Below are 21,312 nucleotides of genomic sequence, written 5' to 3'. Positions count from 1 at the left end.
TTTCTCTGAAGCTGACTGCTGAGTCGGTCATTGAGACCATGATTCAGGCTCGCAAGCCTGTTACTAGAAAGATCTACCATAAGATATGGCGTAAATATCTTTATTGGTGTGAATCCAAGGGCTACTCTTGGAGTAGGGTCAGGATTCCTAGGATTTTGTCCTTTCTTCAGGAAGGTCTGGAGAAGGGATTGTCAGTCAGTACCCTGAAGGGTCAGTTTTCTGCCTTATCGATTTTGCTACATAAGCGTCAATCAGGAAATTGTTGATCCCTTTCTATGTCCTAATCCTTCCTCTCATAAGGAACGTTTGTTACAGAATTTGGATGTTGTGCGGGCTCTTAAATTCTATATCCAGACGACTAAGGATTTTTGCCAGTCTTCTGCTCTGTCTGTTTCTCTGGGAAACGTAAAGGTCAGAAAGCTACCACTACTTCTCTTTCTTTCTGGTTGAGAAGTTTCATTCGTTTTGCTTATGAGATTGCTTAACAGCAGCCTCTTGAGAGGATTACGGCTCATTCCACGAGAGGTGTTTCCTCTTCTTGGGCTTTCAAAAATTAAGCTTCTGTGGAACAAATTTGCAAGGCTGCAACTTGGTCTTCCATTCATACTTTATAATAATAATTTTGCCTCGGCTGAGGCTTCTTTTGGGAGAAAAATAGAACAACGTTTCGGGTAGTCAACCCTTAGTCATGTTCACATCAATGATGTGAACATGACTAAGGATTGACTACCCGAAACGTTGTTCTATTTTTTACCTGCTCCCACTATGTGCTAATAAAGGAACTTTTTATGGATGATGAGAAGTGGTGCTGCTGCATTTCTTGGATATACCTCTACACATTGTGTTACTCCTTTTTTCTCCATTTCACTTTGGTCGAATGACTGGGGGTTGTGGGTAGGGGAGTGATACTTAAAGGGACACTGAACCCAAACTTTTTCTTTTGTGATTCAGATAGAGCATGACATTTTTAGCAACTTTCTAATTTACTCCTATTATCAAATTGTCTTCATTCTCTTGGTATCTTTATTTGAAATGCAAGAATGTAAGTTTAGATGCCGGACCATTTTTGGTGAACAACCTGGGTTTGTTCTTGCTGATTGGTGGATAAATTCATCCACCAATAAAAAAGTGCTGTCCAGAGTTTTGAACCCAAAAAAAGCTTAGATGCCTTCTTTTTCAAATAAAGATAGCAAGAGAATGAATTTTTTTTTTAATAGGAGTAAATTAGAACGTTGCTTAAAATTTCATGCTCTATCTGAATCACGAAAGAAAAAATTTGGGTTCAGTGTCCCTTTAACAGCTTGGCTGTGGTGCTCTTTGCCGCCTCCTGCTGGCTAGGAGTGATTTTCCCAACAGTAATTAGATGAAGCCGTGGACTCACCATATCCGGAGGAAATAAATTTATCAGGTAAGTATAAATTTTGTTTTTCATGCAGATAAGGCAGTTTTACGTACTAAATTAGGTTTTCTTTCTAAGGTTGTTTCAGATCGCAACATCAAGAGATTTTGGTTCCTTCCTTGTGTCCTAATCCTTCATCGAAGGAACGCTTACTTCACAATTTGGATGTGGTTCACGTCTTGAAGTTCTATCTTCAGGTTACACTAAGGATTTTATACCATCTTCCTCCTTGTTTGTTGTCTATTCGGGGAAGTGTAAGGGGCAAAAGGCTACTTCGACTTCCCTATCTTTTTGGTTAAGGAGTGTCATCCGCTTAGCTTACGAGACAGCGAAACATAATCGTCCTGAGAGGATAACGGCTCATTCCACTAGAGCAGTGGCTTCCTCTTGGGCCTTTAAGAACGAGGCCTCTATGGATCAGATTTGTAAGACGGCTACCTGGTCCTCCTTACATACTTTTTCAAAATTTTACAAGTTTGATGTTTTTGCTTCGGCTGAAGCAGCTTTCGGTAGAAAAGTTTTGCAGGCTGTGGTGCCCTCAGAATAGGGTCCGCTTCTTTCTTTTTGTTCCCTCCTGTTATTCATTCAGTGTCCTCTGGAGCTTGGGTATAGTTTTCCCATCAGTAAGGAATGAAGCCGTGGACTCTCCCTATCTTAGGAAGGAAAACATAATTTATGCTTACCAGATAAATTCCTTTCCTTCCGGATAGGGACAGTCCACGACCCCGCCCGTTTTTTCTCGTTTATGGGCGGTCCCCTATTTATTTTTCTGGCACCATTTATACCCTATTGTTTCTTCTACTTTTCCTTGTTCCCTCGGCAGAATAACTATGGTAATGAGGAAGTGGGAGGGATATGTAAGCCTTTGGCTGGGGTGTCTCTGCCTCCTCCTGGTGGCCAGGTGTTGTATTTCCCAACAGTAAGAAATAAAACCGTGGACTCTCCCTATCCGGAAGGAAAGGAATTTATCTGGTAAGCATAAATTATGTTTTCACAACTTGGATGTTGTGAGAGCTTTCAAATTCTGTGTTGAAGCCACAAGGGATTTTTTATTTTCTTATCGTTTCCCCGCATTTTTCTGGACTTCACAAGGCCACTTGAAAGTGATGCAAAGCTATAAAAGGCTGCCTAGAAAATATCACCTTAACACTTGTAAGGGAGTGAGCATCTGGCATGTTCAGACACAGTCATGTTAATTTCTTATTCAGTTTAAAAAAGTTTTCTATGAAATCTCACAAGATTTCAGTTAAATCTCATTAGATCACATCAAAGCAGTGCATGACCTCAGCACTGCTAATTGGCCATTGTTTTATTTTTTTTATTATATTTTTTTTTAGCTTGCAGTATTCACAGAGCACTTACTCTGGCGAGCTGAAGACATTGTGAGGTAAAATATCTTATCCATTTTTACATAGAGATGTTCAGGTGATATTTTCATGTCCGCTTTTCACAGTTATGCTGCATCACTATCAAATTATTTAGCATGAGTATTATGTCTCTTTAAATCTTAATAAGTAATGTAAATCTTCTGTTTTTCACTTTGAAAACTAGCTGCTATGTGAACATCATGAAATTCATTATAACAACTGTAATATAAGTTCCTGGTTTGCCTTTAGGAAAAATAAATCAAAAGGTAAAGGCAAGAAGGAAAGTAGCTCCGGTGAGGAAGAAAGCGATAATGATGTTGAAGTCATCAAGGTCTGGAATTCAAGATCCCGTGGTGGAGCAGGAAAGGATCCCAAAGATGATGAGGTTTCAAAAAGCTCTGCAATTGTAAAAACAGAGGAAAGTGAGTACTATTGTAGAAATGAATAGGTTACAGGCATCGGTATTAGTAGCGTTATAATATGCTTCAGATTATGTGATTAGTAGACTAGGTGCCAATGTGATTTAGTCTGTTAAGGAGAGTTAGAAGTCTGATACTAAATAGAGAGAAGTAAAGTTCAGTATAATGAAAAAGTGAAATTGATCTAAAGCTTGTATAGTTGATTGATCCAAGTACCTCTAACTCTTTATTTCGAGGAGGTGCTTTGTAATCTCTCTTCTCACTATTTCTAAATCCTTGCTTGCTGATACACTGAATAAGTTCTTATTTATTTCTGAATGTTTAACCACAAACCATGTTCCTTTTAGTTATTAGATTTTAAAATATACTATCAGTCTGAAGTTCCAAACAGATTTATCTTTTTTTGTAGTGACCTAAATGCTAAATATCTGCAAAGTATTTGCCAATAAAACATGTCAAATTAATATTTAGCATGTATATGTGGTTTCAGTGTTTAATTTGACTTTCTTGACGGATTATGATCCAGATGAGGACAAATAGAATATTGTTATAGCGTTTTATTCAATTCATACATTTTTAGTAATATACTGTATTAAACAACTATTAAACTGAAATGTTGGTGGTTTTCTTGTACTTAATATAGTTTAATCTTTAAAAATACCATTTTAGCACCTTTTTTAAAAATATTTTTAATGTGAGCATTATTCGGTGAGGACTTTGTTTTACTTTTTTTATTAGACTCAGCGCTAGTGAAATAAATCACTTCTGTTCAACAAAAATATACATCAATAGAAACACATCACATGAGTGAAGTTTTCACAGACCAATATGTACATTAGATACAGGACAGAAATATGCCCAACTGAAGCACTATGTATTTTGTATATGGCGAGTAGCGGAGAAAGTATGATTGTGGACATTAACTAAAAACTGTGGGGAAGTTTCATTTTGACCCCCAAACCTTATGGGTGACAACTCAGTATTAATACTGTGTGCAATTATAGTACATAAAAGTACATTTGAAATGGACTTCATTCAAATTTACATTTATGTTGTTTAAAGACATTGGAATCTTGTTAGAACGGGAGAGAGGTTTATCCATGATGTATACATAAAGCGTACATCAGCAATTAAGTGCTGCATTGCAGTAGATCTAAAAGCATTTAAAACTATTTTTTGTTAAATATGCATTGTTTTCTAGCTGATTTCAGCAATTAAGGACAGATAAATAGATAAATTAGCTTTTGTCCTGGTTAAGCATTCTCTGTGTAGAACATAGAAGAGCTGGTAATACCCTTGGCCTTCCTTTGATGCACTTAAATATTTTATGCACATTAAAAAAATAAAAACTCACACATTGACTTTGTGTCCCTCTACACACTATCTTCATTTAGTTTTGTTACTTTAATACTAAACTGTGCAAGCTTTTTAGATATTAGGAAAGGCATTGCAGCATTCACGGTGTTAAATCAATGTATGTTGCATATTTGGATAGCTAAGCCCTAGGTGTACAGGGTTCTATTTTGAGAATACAACAATATTTTTATATTATGTGGTTTTTGCAAGATCTTTGAAGATAAAGATTTTTAAATATTTGCTTATACATTTTGTTTTCTTTTTACTGACAAAGAAACAGCCCCCTCTTCAGCTCCTGCAAGTCCAGCTGCTGCTGACTGGTATAAAGATTTTGTGACGGATGCAGATGCTGAGATCCTTGGGCATTCTGGGAAGATCTCACTACTTTTTGAGATTCTACGGATGGCAGAGGAGCTGGGAGACAAAGTGTGAGTCATCTTAAGCTTTTTTATGCAATTCACTCAATTCTAACATTCTTTGCATACATTTTTTCTGCTTTAGTGTAGTTGCTGTAGTGTTGAAACACAAAATTCATAAAAGTGACATTTAAAAGTTTTTAATATACTATTCTAGCATGCAAAGAAATAAACCTATCTTTTTATAAACATTTTCTCTAATATTATAACAAAGTTTGTATAACATTTTCTTCATTGCTTCTATTAATGTTCAGAAAAGCCCTAAATTATGAAACACTTGGTCATTCTTATCCTGCAATTATCCTGCATATTCAAAAACCGATGCATGACAAAGTTTAAAGCGTAATGACAGTAAAGAGAAATAATGAAGTTTATAAATAATTAAAGGGACGTGAAACCCAAATTTTGTTTTCATTATTTAGAAAGAGCATGCAATTTTTAAGCAACTTTGTAATTTACTTCTATTACCTAATTTACTTCATTCTCTTGTTATTTTTCCCCGAAAAGCATATCTACATAGACTCAGTAGCTGCCGATTGGTGGCTGAACATAGAGGCCTCATGTGATTTGCTCACCTATGTGCATTGCTATTTTTTTTCAACAAAGGATAGCTAACGAATTAAGCAAATTAGATAATATTAGTAAATTGAAATGTTGTTTATAATTGTATTCTCTATCTGAATCATGAAAGAAAAAGGGGGGTTTAATGTCCCTTTAATATAACTAAAATCCTACTCCCATGAATGCAAAGCTAAGCACTGCACACTGGTATAACATTATATATATATGGCTTTTTGATAGTTTTAAGTACTTCTGCAAAAAAAAAAAAAAAAATTTTCTCCAACATAGGTGTGTCCGGTCCACGGCGTCATCCTTACTTGTGGGATATTCTCTTCCCCAACAGGAAATGGCAAAGAGCCCAGCAAAGCTGGTCACATGATCCCTCCTAGGCTCCGCCTACCCCAGTCATTCTCTTTGCCGTTGTACAGGCAACATCTCCACGGAGATGGCTTAGAGTTTTTTAGTGTTTAACTGTAGTTTTTATTATTCAATCAAGAGTTTGTTATTTTAAAATAGTGCTGGTATGTACTATTTACTCTGAAACAGAAAAGAGATGAAGATTTCTGTTTGTATGAGGAAAATGATTTTAGCAACCGTTACTAAAATCCATGGCTGTTCCACACAGGACTGTTGAGAGGAATTAACTTCAGTTGGGGGAACAGTGAGCAGTCTTTTGCTGCTTGAGGTATGACACATTCTAACAAGACGATGTAATGCTGGAAGCTGTCATTTTCCCTATGGGATCCGGTAAGCCATTTTATTCACACAGTAAATAAGGGCTTCACAAGGGCTTATTAAGACTGTAGACATTTTCTGGGCTAAATCGATCATATTTACACATATTTAGCCTTGAGGAATCATTTAATCTGGGTATTTTTTGTAAAATAATATCGGCAGGCACTGTTTTAGACACTTTATTCTATTGGGGCTTTCCCTAATCATAGTCAGAGCCTCATTTTCGCGCCGGTATGGCGCACTTGTTTTTGAGAACAGCATGACATGCAGCTGCATGTGTGTGGAGCTCTGATACATAGAAAAGTCTTTCTGAAGGCATTATTTGGTATCGTATTCCCCTTTGGGCTTGGTTGGGTCTCAGCAAAGCAGATTCCAGGGACTGTAAAGGGGTTAAATATAAAAACGGCTCCGGTTCCGTTATTTTAAGGGTTAAAGCTTCCAAATTTGGTGTGCAATACTTTTAAGGCTTTAAGACACTGTGGTAAAATTTTGGTGAATTTTGAACAATTCCTTCATACTTTTTCGCAATTGCAGTAATAAAGTGTGTTCAGTTTAAAATTTAAAGTGACAGTAACGGTTTTATTTTAAAACGTTTTTTGTGCTTTGTTATCAAGTTTATGCCTGTTTAACATGTCTGAACTACCAGATAGATTGTGTTCTGACTGTGGGGAAGCCAAGGTTCCTTCTCATTTAAATAGATGTGATTTATGTCATAAAAAATTTAGTAAAAATGATGCCCAAGATGATTCCTCAAGTGAGGGGAGTAAGCATGGTACTGCATCATCCCCTCCTTCGTCTACACCAGTTTTGCCCATACAGGAGGCCCCTAGTACATCTAGCGCGCCAATACTCCTTACTATGCAACAATTAACGGCTGTAATGGATAATTCTATCAAAACATTTTAGCCAATATGCCCACTTATCAGCGAAAGCGCGACTGCTCTGTTTTAGAAAATACTGAAGAGCATGAGGACGCTGATGATATTGTTTCTGAAGGGCCCCTACACCAGTCTGAGGGGGCCAGGGAGGTTTTGTCTGAGGGAGAAATTTCAGATTCAGGAAGAATTTCTCAACAAGCTGAACCTGATGTGATTATTTTTAAATTTAAGTTGGAACATCTCCGCGCTCTGCTTAAGGAGGTGTTATCCAATTTGGATGATTGTGATTATCTGGTCATTCCAGAAACACTATGTAAAATGGACAAGTTCCTAGAGGCCCCGGGGCCTCCCGAAGCTTTTCCTATACTCAAGCGGGTGGCGTACATTGTTAATAAAGAATGAGACAGGCCCGGTGTACCTTTCGTACCTCCCCCCATATTTAAAAAATTGTTTCCTATAGTCGACCCCAGAAAGGACTTATGGCAGACAGTCCCCAAGGTCGAGGGGGCGGTTTCTACTCTAAACAAGCGCACCACTATACCCATAGAAGATAGTTGTGCTTTCCAAGATCCTATGGATAAAAAATTAGAAGGTTTGCTAAAAAAGATGTTTGTTCAGCAAGGTTACCTTCTACAACCAATTGCATGCATTGTCCCTATCACTACAGCCGCGTGTTTCTGGTGCGATGAGCTAGAAAAGGCGATTATTAGTAATTCTTCTTCTTATGAGGAGATTATGGACAGAATTCGTGCTCTTAAATTGGCTAATTCTTTCACCCTAGACGCCACCTTGCAATTGGCTAGGTTAGCGGCGAAAAATTCTGGGTTTGCTATTGTGGCGCGCAGAGCGCTTTGGTTAAAATCTTGGTCAGCGGATGCGTCTTCCAAGAACAAATTGTTTGACATTCCTTTCAAGGGGAAAACACTGTTTGGCCCTGACTTGAAAGAGTTTATCTCTGATATCACTGGGGGCAAGGGCCACGCCCTTCCTCAGAATAGGTCTTTCAAGGCCAAAAATAAACCTAATTTTCGTCCCTTTCGCAGAAACGGACCAGCCCCAAGTGCTACGTCCTCTAAGCAGGAGGGTAATACTTCTCAAGCCAATCCAGCCTGGAGACCAAGGCAAGGCTGGAACAAAGGAAAGCAGGCCAAGAAACCTGCCACTGCTCCCAAGACAGCATGAGATGCGGGCCCCCGATCCGGGACCGGATTTGGTGGGGGGCAGACTCTCTCTCTTCACTCAGGCTTGGGCAAGAGATGTTCTGGATCCTTGGGCGCTAGAAATAGTCTTCCAAGGTTATCTTCTGGAAGTGATTCATCCTGTTCCATTAAAAGAACGAGGGATGGGGTTCTACTCCAATCTGTTCGTAGTTCCCAAAAAAGAGGGAACGTTCAGACCAATCTTAGATCTTAGATCCTAAACAAGTTTCTCAAGGTTCCATCGTCCAAAATGGAAACCATTCGAACAATCCTTCCATCCAGGAAGGTCAATTCTTGACCACGGTGGATTTAAAGGATGCGTATCTACATATTCCTGTCCACAAGGAACATCATCGGTTCCTAAGGTTCGCATTCCTGGACAAGCATTACCAGTTCGTGGCGCTTCCTTTCGGATTAGCCACTGTTCCAAGGATTTTCACAAAGGTACTAGGGTCCCTTCTGGCGGTGCTAAGACCAAGGGGCATTGCTGTAGTACCTTACTTGGACGACATTCTGATTCAAGCGTCGTCCCTTCCTCAAGCAAAGGCTCACACGGACATAGTCCTGGCCTTTCTCGGATCTCACGGATGGTAAGTGAACGTGGAAAAGAGTTCTCTATCTCCGTCGACAAGAGTTTCCTTCTTGGGAACAATAATAGACTCCTTAGAAATGAGGATTTTTCTGACAGAGACCAGAAAAACAAAACTTCTAAACTCTTGTCGGATACTTCCTTCCGTTCCTCTTCCTTCCATAGCGCAGTGCATGGAAGTGATAGGTTTGATGGTAGCGGCAATGGACATAGTTCCTTTTGCGCGCATTCATCTAAGACCATTTCAATTGTGTATGCTCAGTCAGTGGAATGGGGACTATACAGACTTGTCTCCGAAGATACAAGTAAATCAGAGGACCAGAGACTCACTCCGTTGGTGGCTGTCCCTGGACAACCTGTCGCAAGGGGTGACCTCCCGCAGACCAGAGTGGGTCATTGTCACGACCGACGCCAGTCTGATGGGCTGGGGCGCGGTCTGGGGATCCCTGAAAGCTCAGGGTCTTTGGTCTCGGGAAGAATCTCTTCTACTGATAAATATTCTGGAACTGAGAGCGATATTCAATGCTCTCAAGGCTTGGCCTCAGCTAGCGAGGGCCAAGTTCATACGGTTTCAATCAGACAACATGACGACTGTTGCGTACATCAACCATCAGGGGGGAACAAGGAGTTCCCTGGCGATGGAAGAAGTGACCAAAATCATTCAATGGTCGGAGACTCGCTCCTGCCACCTGTCTGCAATCCACATCCCAGGAGTGGAAACTTGGGAAGCGGATTTTCTGATTCGTCAGACATTGCATCCGGGGGTGTGGGAACTCCATCCGGAAATCTTTGCCCAAATCACTCAACTGTGGGGCATTCCAGACATGGATCTGATGGCCTCTCGTCAGAACTTCAAGGTTCCTTGCTACGGGTCCAGATCCAGGGATCCCAAGGCGACTCTAGTAGATGCACTAGTAGCACCTTGGACCTTCAACCTAGCTTATGTATTCCCGCCGTTTCCTCTCATCCCCAGGCTGGTAGCCAGGATCAATCAGGAGAGGGCGTAGGTGATCTTGATAGCTCCTGCGTAACCACGCAGGACTTGGTAGGCAGATCTGGTGAATATGTCATCGGCTCCACCATGGAAGCTACCTTTGAGACGAGACCTTCTTGTTCAAGGTCCGTTCGAACATCCGAATCTGGTCCTACTCCAGCTGACTGCTTGGAGATTGAACGCTTGATCTTATCAAAGCGAGGGTTCTCAGATTCTGTTATTGATACTCTTGTTCAGGCCAGAAAGCCTGTAACTAGAAAAATTTACCACAAAATATGGAAAAAATATATCTGTTGGTGTGAATCTAAAGGATTCCCTTGGGACAAGGTAAAGATTCCTAGGATTCTATCCTTTCTTCAAGAAGGATTGGAGAAAGGATTATCTGCAAGTTCCTTGAAGGGACAGATTTCTGCCTTGTCTGTGTTACTTCACAAAGAGCTGGCAGCTGTGCCAGATGTTCAAGCCTTTGTTCAGGCTCTGGTTAGAATCAAGCCTGTTTACAAACCTTTGACTCCCCCTTGGAGTCTCAACTTAGTTCTTTCAGTTCTTCAGGGGGTTCCGTTTGAACCCTTACATTCCGTTGATATTAAGTTATTATCTTGGAAAGTTTTGTTTTTGGCTGCAATTTCTTCCGCTAGAAGAGTTTCAGAATTATCTGCTCTGCAGTGTTCTCCTCCTTATCTGGTGTTCCATGCAGATAAGGTGGTTTTACGTTCTAAACCTGGTTTTCTTCCAAAAGTTGTTTCTAACAAAAACATTAACCAGGAGATAGTCGTGCCTTCTTTGTGTCCGAAACCAGTTTCGAAGAAGGAACGTTTGTTGCACAATTTGGATGATGTTCGCGCTCTAAAATTCTATTTAGATGCTACAAAGGATTTTAGACAAACATCTTCCTTGTTTGTTGTTTATTCTGGTAACAGGAGAGGTCAAAAAGCAACTTCTACCTCTCTCTCTTTTTGGATTAAAAGCATCATCAGATTGGCTTACGAGACTGCCGGACGGCAGCCTCCTGAAAGAATCACAGCTCATTCCACTAGGGCTGTGGCTTCCACATGGGCCTTCAAGAACGAGGCTTCTGTTGATCAGATATGTAGGGCAGCGACTTGGTCTTCACTGCACACTTTTACCAAATTTTACAAGTTTGATACTTTTGCTTCTTCTGAGACTTTTTTTTGGGAGAAAGGTTTTGCAAGCCGTGGTGCCTTCCATTTAGGTGACCTGATTTGCTCCCTCCCTTCATCCGTGTCCTAAAGCTTTGGTATTGGTTCCCACAAGTAAGGATGACGCCGTGGACCGGACACACCTATGTTGGAGAAAACAGAATTTATGTTTACCTGATAAATTACTTTCTCCAACGGTGTGTCCGGTCCACGGCCCGCCCTGGTTTTTTAATCAGGTCTGATAATTTATTTTCTTTAACTACAGTCACCACGGTATCATATGGTTTCTCCTATGCAAATATTCCTCCTTAACGTCGGTCGAATGACTGGGGTAGGCGGAGCCTAGGAGGGATCATGTGACCAGCTTTGCTGGGCTCTTTGCCATTTCCTGTTGGGGAAGAGAATATCCCACAAGTAAGGATGACGCCGTGGACCGGACACACCGTTGGAGAAAGTAATTTATCAGGTAAACATAAATTCTGTTATTTCTCCAACATTGGTGTGTCCGGTCCACGGCGTCATCCTTACTTGTGGGAATATTCTCTTCCCTAACAGGAAATGGCAAAGAGAGCACAGCAAAAGCTGCCCATATAGCCCCCCCTCTGGCTCCGCCCCCCAGTCATTATTTTTGCCGCTCTGAAAGTGGAACAAGGTCAGGGGTTTTACTCAAATCTGTTTGTAGTTCCGAAAAAAGAGGGAACTTTCAGACCAATTCTGGATTTAAAAATTCTAAACAAATTCCTCAGAGTTCCATCGTTCAAAATGGAAACCATTCGAACGATTTTACCAACAATCCAGGAGGGTCAATATATGACTACCGTGGATTTAAAGGATGCGTATCTACATATTCCTATCCGATCATCATCGGTTCCTAAGGTTCGCCTTTCTGGACAAACATTACCAGTTCGTGGCTCTTCCGTTCGGTCTAGCCACTGCTCCCAGAATTTTCACAAAGGTGCTAGGGTCCCTTCTATCGGTTCTAAGGCAGAGGGGCATTGCAGTGGCACCTTACCTAGACGACATTCTAATCCAAGCGTCGTCCCTTTCCAGATCAAGGGCTCATACAGACATTGTATTAGCTTTTCTCAGGTCTCACGGGTGGAAGGTGAACGTGGAAAAGAGTTCCCTGTCCCCGTCTACAAGAGTTCCCTTTCTGGGAACAATAATAGATTCTGTAGAAATGAAGATTTTTCGGACAGAGGTCAGAAAATTAAAGCTTCTAAAGGCTTGTCAAGTTCTTCAATCTATTCCTCAACCTTCCATAGCTCAGTGCATGGAAGTAATAGGTCTAATGGTTGCAGCAATGGATGTGGTTCCTTTTGCTCGAATTCATCTAAGACCATTGCAACTGTGCATGCTCAGACAGTGGAATGGGGATTATGCAGACTTGTCTCCTCAGATTCAAGTAGACCAGGTAACCAGAGACTCACTCCGTTGGTGGTTGACTCAGGATCACCTGTCTCAGGGAATGAGTTTCCGCAGACCAGAGTGAGTCATTGTCACGACCGACGCCAGTCTATTAGGATGGGGCGCGGTCTGGGACTCCCTGAAAGCTCAGGGTCTATGGTCTCGGGAAGAGTCTCCTCTCCCAATAAACATCCTGGATCTGAGAGCGATATTCAATGCGCTCCGGGCTTGGCCTCAACTAGCGAAGGCCGGATTCATAAGATTTCAGTCGGACGACATGACGACTGTAGCTTACATCAACCATCAGGGAGGAACAAAGAGTTCCTTGGCGATGAGAGAGGTATCCAAGATCATCAAATGGGCGGAGGATCACTCCTGCCACCTATCTGCAATTCACATCCCAGGAGTAGACAACTGGGAGGTGGATTATTTGAGTCGTCAGACTTTCCATCCGGGGGAGTGGGAACTCCACCCGGAGGTCTTTGCCCAGTTAACTCAATTATGGGGCATTCCAGAGATGGATCTGATGGCGTGTCATCAGAACTTCAAGGTTCCTCGCTACGGGTCCAGATCCAGGGATCCCAAGGCGACTCTAGTGGATGCATTAGTGGCGCCTTGGTCGTTCAACCTAGCTTATGTGTTTCCACCGTTTCCTCTCCTTCCCAGGCTCGTAGCCAGGATAAAAACAGGAGAAGGCCTCTGTGATTCTGATAGCTTCAGCGTGGCCTCACAGGACTTGGTATGCAGACCTGGTGAATATGTCATCGGCTCCACCATGGAAGCTACCTTTGAGACAGGATCTTCTAGTACAAGGTCCATTCGAACATCCAAATCTAGTCTCTCTGCAGCTGACTGCTTGGAAATTGAACGCTTGACTTTATCTAAGCGTGGGTTTTCAGATTCAGTTATAGATACTCTGGTCCAAGCCAGAAAACCTGTGACTAGGAAGATTTACCATAAAATATGGAAACCATATATCTGTTGGTGTGACTCCAAGGGATTCTCTTGGAGTAAAATTAAAATTCCTAAGATTCTTTCCTTTCTCCAAGAGGGTTTGGATAAAGGGTTATCAGCGAGTTCTCTAAAAGGACAGATATCTGCGTTGTCTGTTTTGTTACACAGACGCCTGGCAGCAGTGCCAGATGTACAAGCTTTTGTACAGGCTTTAGTCGGAATCAAGCCTGTTTACAGACCCATGACTCCTCCTTGGAGTCTAAATTTAGTTCTTTCAGTTCTTCAAGGGGTTCCGTTTGAACCTTTACATTCCATAGATATTAAGTTACTATCTTGGAAAGTTCTGTTTTTGGTTGCTGCTAGAAGAGTTTCTGAATTGTCTGCTTTGCAGTGTGATCCACCCTATCTGGTATTCCATGCAGATAAGGTTGTTTTGCGTACCAAACCTGGTTTTCTTCCAAAAGTGGTTTCCAACAAGAATATTAACCAGCAAATAGTTGTTCCATCTCTGTGTCCGAATCCAGTTTCAAAGAAGGAACGTTTGTTACACAATTTAGATGTGGTCCGTGCTTTAAAATTCTATTTAGACGCAACAAAGGATTCCAGACAGACTTCATCTTTGTTTGTCGTTTATTCTGGTAAGAGGAGAGGACAGAAAGCTACTGCTACCTATCTTTCTTTTTGGCTAAAAAGCATCATCCGATTGGCTTATGAGACTGCCGGGCGACAGCCTCCTGAACGAATTACAGCTCATTCCACCAGAGCTGTGCCTTCCACATGGGCCTTCAAGAACGAGGCTTCTGTTGATCAGATATGTAAGGCAGCGACTTGGTCTTCTCTGCACACTTTTGCCAAATTTTACAAATTCGATACTTATGCTTCTTCGGAGGCTATTTTTGGGAGAAAGGTTTTGCAAGCCGTGGTGCCTTCCGTTTAGGTAACCTGATTTGCTCCCTCCCTTCATCCGTGTCCTAAAGCTTTGGTATTGGTTCCCACAAGTAAGGATGACGCCGTGGACCGGACACACCAATGTTGGAGAAAACAGAATTTATGTTTACCTGATAAATTTCTTTCTCCAACGGTGTGTCCGGTCCACGGCCCGCCCTGGTTTTTAATCAGGTTTGAAAAATTTATTTCTTTATACACTACAGCAGAGCTTACCAAACTTTTCATGTTGGTGACACACTTTTTAGACGTACATCAATTTGGCACACAGTAATTCAGTTGTACAAGCAAACAGGAGGTTAAAGTAACTTGTTTTAAGAGATACGGACACATACATAAATTATATAATAACGAAATGTATTTACAAGTAATAGTATGTATGTGCAAGTATTAAAAAAAAAAAGTTTAATACCACCAATAGCTACTTACTATTTTATTGGGATGTATGAGGTTGATGGGATGAACACTGTTTCTGAATATTTAGTGGAATATTAGATTTGCATTTCATCATCAAGTATTTTAAGCTTCCACTAACTATCCATATATCAAGAGCAGGAGCAGCAATGCGCTACTGGGAGCTAGCTGCAACAATAAACAACATTATGACTTCTGACTTTAGCTCAGTGTTTAAGCTGGTGCCCTCAGAGCTCTGCGAGTCTGACTGACTACTGCCCACGCTGCAAACACACTGCTGTCCCACTCACTGACTACATGTGCAGTCACGAGTCGATTGAGGAGTCTACACGTGCAGTCAGGAGCCAATGTGCCTCCAATGGGAATAGTTTCAGTTCCCGCTAACCTGCGCCAATAGGTTAAGATGATCTGTGACCCACTAAGTATCAATCACGTGTCAACCACGTGATATGCATAGCAGGCAGGCAGGCAGAAAGTCGGAAACAAAAAAATTTCTTACAAATAATTTTAAAATCCAAAAAATTTGTGCTGAAGCAGGGACACACCTACACACTGCCGCCAACACACTAATGTGTCACGACACACAGTTTGGAAAGCACTGCACTACAGTCACCACGGCACCCTATAGTTTCTCCTTTTTCTCCTAACCGTCGGTCGAATGACTGGGTGGCGGAGCCAGAGGGGGGGCTATATGGGCAGCTTTTGCTGTGCTCTCTTTGCCATTTCCTGTTAGGGAAGAGAATATTCCCACAAGTAAGGATGACGCCGTGGACCGGACACACCGTTGGAGAAAGAAATTTATCAGGTAAACATAAATTCTATTTTTCTCATAGTGCTTAGTATGCTGAAAAACATATTTTCTTTCTTGTAATTGGCAAGAGTATGAGCTATTGACGTATGGGATATACAATCCTACCATGAGGGGCAAAGTTTCCCAAACCTCAAAATGCCTATAAATACACCCCTCACCACACCCACAATTCAGTTTTACAAACGTTGCCTCCTATGGAGGTGGTGAAGTAAGTTTGTGCTAAGATTTCTACGTTGATATGCGCTTCTCAGCATTTTGAAGCCCGATTCCTCTCAGAGTACAGTGAATGTCAGAGGGATGTGAAGGGAGGTATCACCTATTGAATGCAATGGTTTTCCTTGCGGGAGATCTATTTCATAGGTTCTCTGTTATCGGTCGTAGAGATTCATCTCCTACCTCCCTTATTCAGATCGACTATATACTCTCATATTTCATTACATCTACTGATAACCGTTTCAGTACTGGTTTGGCTATCTGCTATATTTGGATGGGTGTCTTTCGGTAAGTATGTTTTCATTACTTAAGACATTCTCAGCTATGGTTTGGTACTTTATGCATTAATATAAAGTTCTAAATATATGTATTGTACTTATATTTGCCATGAGTCAGGTTTATGTATATTTCCTTTTGCAGACTATCAGGTTCATATTTGGGAAAAAACATATTTATGAAAAAAAATTCTAACCTGGGGTTTAGTCTTTTTTCAAATTGACTGCTTTTTTCATTAAATTTCACGGGCAAAATTAAGTTCGCGAGGGCGCAAAATGCCAAAGTTTATTGTGTCATTCTTGCCGCAAGAATTTTTTGGTGCGAGGGTACGTCCGATGACGTAAATTCGTCATTTCCGGCGTCTTAGTTGACGCTGAGTTCTTTGCACAAGGTTGCGTCTTCAATGACGCGAGTGTGTCATTTCCGGATTATGTTAGCGCCAAAAAACTTTCAGTTATGTTGTGCGTCATACTTGCCGCCAAATATTTTCATTATTTAAAAAACGCTTTCCTATATGCCTCTTGCCTTTTTCTATGTCAGAGGGCTATTTCCCATTCCTGAAACAGCCATATAAGGAAATTGATAATTTTGCTTTATATGTTGTTTTTTCTCTTACATTTCCAAGATGTCTCAAACTGTTCCTGTCTCAGAAATCACTCTTGGAACCCTGCTGCCTGATAACAGTTCTACCAAAGCTAAGTGCATTTGTTGTAAATTTGTGGAGATTATATCTCCAGCTGTGGTATGTCATGATAAGCTTTTACATGCAGAGAATGTGTCCATCAGTAATAGTACAATGCCTGTTGTTCCTTCAGCATCTCATGTACATGATATACCTGTGAATATAAAAGATTGTATTGCTGATGCAATTCAGAAGGCTTTGTCTGCCATCCTGCCTTCTAATAAATGTTAAAGGTCTTTTAAAACTTCTCATAAAGTTGATGAAATTTCAAATGACCGACAACATACTGATTTATCCTCCTCTGATGAGGATCTATCCCATTTAGAAGATCCTTCCTCAGATACTGACACTGATAAATCTACTTATTTATAATGGAGTATATTCGTCCCTTGTTAAAAGATGGGTTGATTACATTGGATATTGAGGAAACTAGTCCTCTTGATATTAAAACTAGTAAACGTTTAAATTCTGTTTATAAACCTCCTGTGGTTACTCCAGAGGTTTTTCCAGTTCCTGATGCTATTTCTGATAGGATTTCTAAGGAATGGAATAGGCCTTGTACTTTTATTCCTTCTTCAAGGTTTAAAAAATTGTATCCTTTGCCAGCAGTTAGATTGGAGTTTTGGGAAAAGATCCCCAAAGTTGATGGGGCTATTTCTACTCTTGCTAAATGTACTACTATTCCTATGGAGGATGGTACTTCTTTTAAAGACCCTTTAGATAGGAAACTTGAATCTTATCTAAGGAAAGCTTATTTATATTCTGGCTATCTTCTCGGGCCTGCTATTTCTCTTGTTAAGTGTATTCAGTCCACGGGTCATCCATTACTTATGGGATATATTCCCTTCCCAACAGGAAGTTGCAAGAGGATCACCCAAAGCAGAGCAGCTATATAGCTCCTCCCCTCACATGTCATATCCAGTCATTCTCTTGCAACCCTCAACATAGATGGAGGTCGTGAGAGGAGAGTGGTGTTTTATACTTAAAGGGACACTGTACCCAAAAATTTTCTTTCGTGATTCAGATTGAACATGAAATTTTAAGCAACTTTCTAATTTACTCCTATTATCAAATTTTCTTCTTTCTCTTGGTATCTTTATTGGAAATACAAGAATGTAAGTTTAGATGCCGGCCCATTTTTGGTGAACAACCTGGGTTGTCCTTGCTGACTGGTGGATAAATTCATCCACCAATAAAAAAGTGCTGTCCAGAGTACTGAAACCAAAAAAAAAGCTTAGATGCCTTCTTTTTCAAATAACGATAGCAAGAGAACAAAGAAAAATTGATAATAGGAGTAAATTAGAAAGTTGCTTAAAATTGCATGCTCTTTCTGAATTACAAAAGAATTTTTTTGGGTACAGTGTCCCTTTAATTATTTCTTCAATCAAAAGTTTGTTTTTTTTAAATGGCACCAGAGTGTGCTGTTTTTCTCAGGCAGTATTTGGAAGAAGAATCTGCCTGCGTTTTCTATGATCTTAGCAGAAGTAACTAAGATCCACTGGCTGTTCTCGCACATTCTGAGGAGTGGGGTAACTTCAGAAAGGGAATAGCGTGCGGGGTCTCCTGCAAATAAGGTATGTGCAGTAAAATATTTTTCTAAGGAATGGAATTGACTAAGAAAATACTGCTGATACCGATGTAATGTAAGTAAAAGCCTTAAATGCAGTGAAAGCGACTGGTATCAGGCTGATTAATGTATTTGCTGTAAAGTAATTTTCTAAGGAATGGAATTTGACTAAGAAAATGCTGCTAATACTTAAGTAATGTAATAAGCCTTTAAATGCAGTAGAAGGACTGGTATCAGGCTTATCAATAGAGATACATACTCTTTAAAAAAGGATGTTTAAAATGTTTGCTGGCATGTTTAATCGTTTTTGTGAGGTACATTGGTGATAAAACTTATTGGGGCATGAATTTTTCCACATGGCTGACTTAATTTCTGCATAGAAACAGTTAACTGAGGTTTCCCACTGTTGTAATAATGAGTGGGAAGGGCCTATTTTAGCGCTTTTTTGCGCAGTAAAAATTCAGTCTGTCTTCCTGCTTCTTCCTGCATGACCCAGGACGTCTCTAGAGAGCTCAGGGGACTTCAAAAGTCATTTTGAGGGAGGTAATCAGTCACAGCAGACCTGTGACCGTGTGTTTGACTGTGTTAAAAACGTTTTTTTCTCTATTGATTATCCGGTTTGGGTATTAAGGGGTTAATCATCCATTTGCAAGTGGGTGCAGTGCTCTGCTAACTTAATTCATTTACTGTGAAAAATTGGTTGCTATAACTGATTTGGTTCATTATTACTTCAACTGTGACAGTTTTTTTGTGCTTCTTAAAGGCGCAGTAGCGTTTTCTATATTGCTTGTAAATTTATTTTAAAGTGTTTTCCAAGCTTGCTAGTCTCATTGCTAGTCTGTTTAAACATGTCTGACACAGATGAATCTGTTTGTTCACTATGTTTGAAGGCTAGTGTGGAGCCCCATAGAAATATGTGTACTAAATGTATTGATTTCACTTTAAATAATAAAGGTCAGCCTTTATCTGTAAAGGAATTATCACCAGACAACGAGGGGGAAGTTATGCCGACTAACTCTCCTCACGTGTCAGTACCTTCGCCTCCCGCTCAGGAGGCGTGTGATATTGTGGCGCCAAGTACATCAGAGACGCCCATACAAATCACTTTACAAGACATGGCTACTATTATGAATAATACCCTGACAGAAGTATTGTCTAAATTGCCAGAATTAAGAGGCAAGCGCGATTGCTCTGGGATAAGGACAGAGCGCGCTGGTGCTGTGAGAGCCATGTCCGATACTGCGTCACAGTTTGCAGAACATGAGGACGGAGAGCTTCATTCTGTAGGTGACGGATCTGATCCAGGGAAACCGGATTCAGAGATCTCTAATTTTAAATTTAAGCTTGAGAACCTCCGTGTATTGCTAGGGGAGGTTTTAGCGGCTCTGAATGACTGTAACACAGTTGCAATTCCAGAGAAATTATGTAGGCTGGATAGATACTATGCGGTGCCGGTGTGTACTGACGTTTTTCCTATACCTAAAAGGCTTACAGAAATTATTAGCAAGGAGTGGGATAGACCCGGTGTGCCCTTTTCCCCACCTCCTATATTAAGGAAAATGTTTCCAATAGACGCTACTACACGGGACTTATGGCAGACGGTCCCTAAGGTGGAGGGAGCAGTTTCTACTTTAGCTAAGCGTACCACTATCCCGGTGGAGGATAGTTGTGCTTTTTCGGATCCAATGGATACAAAATTAGGTTACCTTAAGAAAATGTTTGTTCAACAAGGTTTTATCTTACAGCCCCTTGCATGCATTGCGCCTGTCACTGCTGCTGCGGCATTCTGGTTTGAGTCTCTAGAAGAGGCCATTCACACAGCTCCATTGGATGAAATTATGGACAAGCTTAAAGCACTTAAGCTAGCTAATGCATTTGTTTCTGATGCCATTGTACATTTAACTAAACTAACGGCTAAGAACTCCGGATTCGCCATCCAGGTGCGCAGAGCGCTATGGCTTAAATCTTGGTCAGCTGACGTGACTTCTAAATCTAGATTGCTTAATATTCCTTTCAAGGGGCAAACCTTATTCGGGCCCGGCTTGAAAGAAATTATCGCTGACATTACTGGAGGTAAGGGTCATACTCTTCCTCAGGACAGGGCCAAATCAAAGGCCAAACAGTCTAATTTTCGTTCCTTTCGAAACTTCAAGGCAGGAGCAGCATCAACTTCCTCCGCTCCAAAACAGGAAGGAACTGTTGCTCGTTACAGACAGGCCTGGAAAACTAACCAGTCCTGGAACAAGGGCAAGCAGGCCAGAAAACCTACTACTGCCCCTAAGACAGCATGAAGGAATGGCCCCGTATCCGGAAATGGACCTAGTGGGGGGCAGACTTTCTCTCTTCGCCCGGGCGTGGGCAAGAGATATCCAGGATCCCTGGGCGTTGGAGATCATATCTCAGGGATATCTTCTGGACTTCAAAGCTTCTCCTCCACAAGGGAGATTTCATCTTTCAAGGTTATCAGCAAACCAAATAAAGAAAGAGGCATTTCTACGCTGTGTACAAGACCTCCTAGTAATGGGGGTGTCCACCCGGTTCCGCGGACGGAACAAGGGCAAGGATTTTACTCAAATCTGTTTGTAGTTCCCAAGAAAGAGGGAACCTTCAGACCAATCTTGGACTTAAAGATCTTAAACAAATTCCTAAGAGTTCCATCATTCAAAATGCAAACTATTCGAACCATCCTACCCATGATCCAAGAGGGTCAGTACATGACCACAGTGGACTTAAAGGATGCCTACCTTCACATACCGATTCACAAAGATCATTATCGGTACCTAAGATTTGCCTTTCTAGACAGGCATTACCAGTTTGTAGCTCTTCCCTTCGGGTTAGCTACGGCCCCGAGAATTTTTACAAAGGTTCTGGGCTCACTTCTGGCGGTTCTAAGACCGCGAGGCATAGTGGTGGCTCCGTATCTAGACGACATTCTGATACAAGCATCAAGTTTTCAAATTGCCAAGTCTC

The 21,312-nt window shown here is 41.0% G+C and overlaps 1 protein-coding gene across 1 annotated transcript in view; it reads left to right on the top strand.

Moving 5' to 3' along the window:
- The window catches only part of ATRX (ATRX chromatin remodeler), a 783,199-nt gene that overhangs the window by 598,529 nt on the left and 163,358 nt on the right, over nt 1-21,312 (top strand). The window contains exons 25-26 of the mRNA XM_053714433.1: nt 3,016-3,188; nt 4,816-4,969. Coding sequence (XP_053570408.1) covers nt 3,016-3,188; nt 4,816-4,969 — 327 coding nt within the window. The remainder of the gene's footprint in view (nt 1-3,015; nt 3,189-4,815; nt 4,970-21,312) is intronic.

The sequence above is a fragment of the Bombina bombina genome, chromosome 1 (genome assembly GCF_027579735.1).
Source record: "Bombina bombina isolate aBomBom1 chromosome 1, aBomBom1.pri, whole genome shotgun sequence".
Lineage (NCBI taxonomy): Eukaryota > Metazoa > Chordata > Amphibia > Anura > Bombinatoridae > Bombina > Bombina bombina.
Note: the sequence above shows the minus strand (reverse complement) of the source record. Positions and strands in the feature narration are given on the sequence as shown.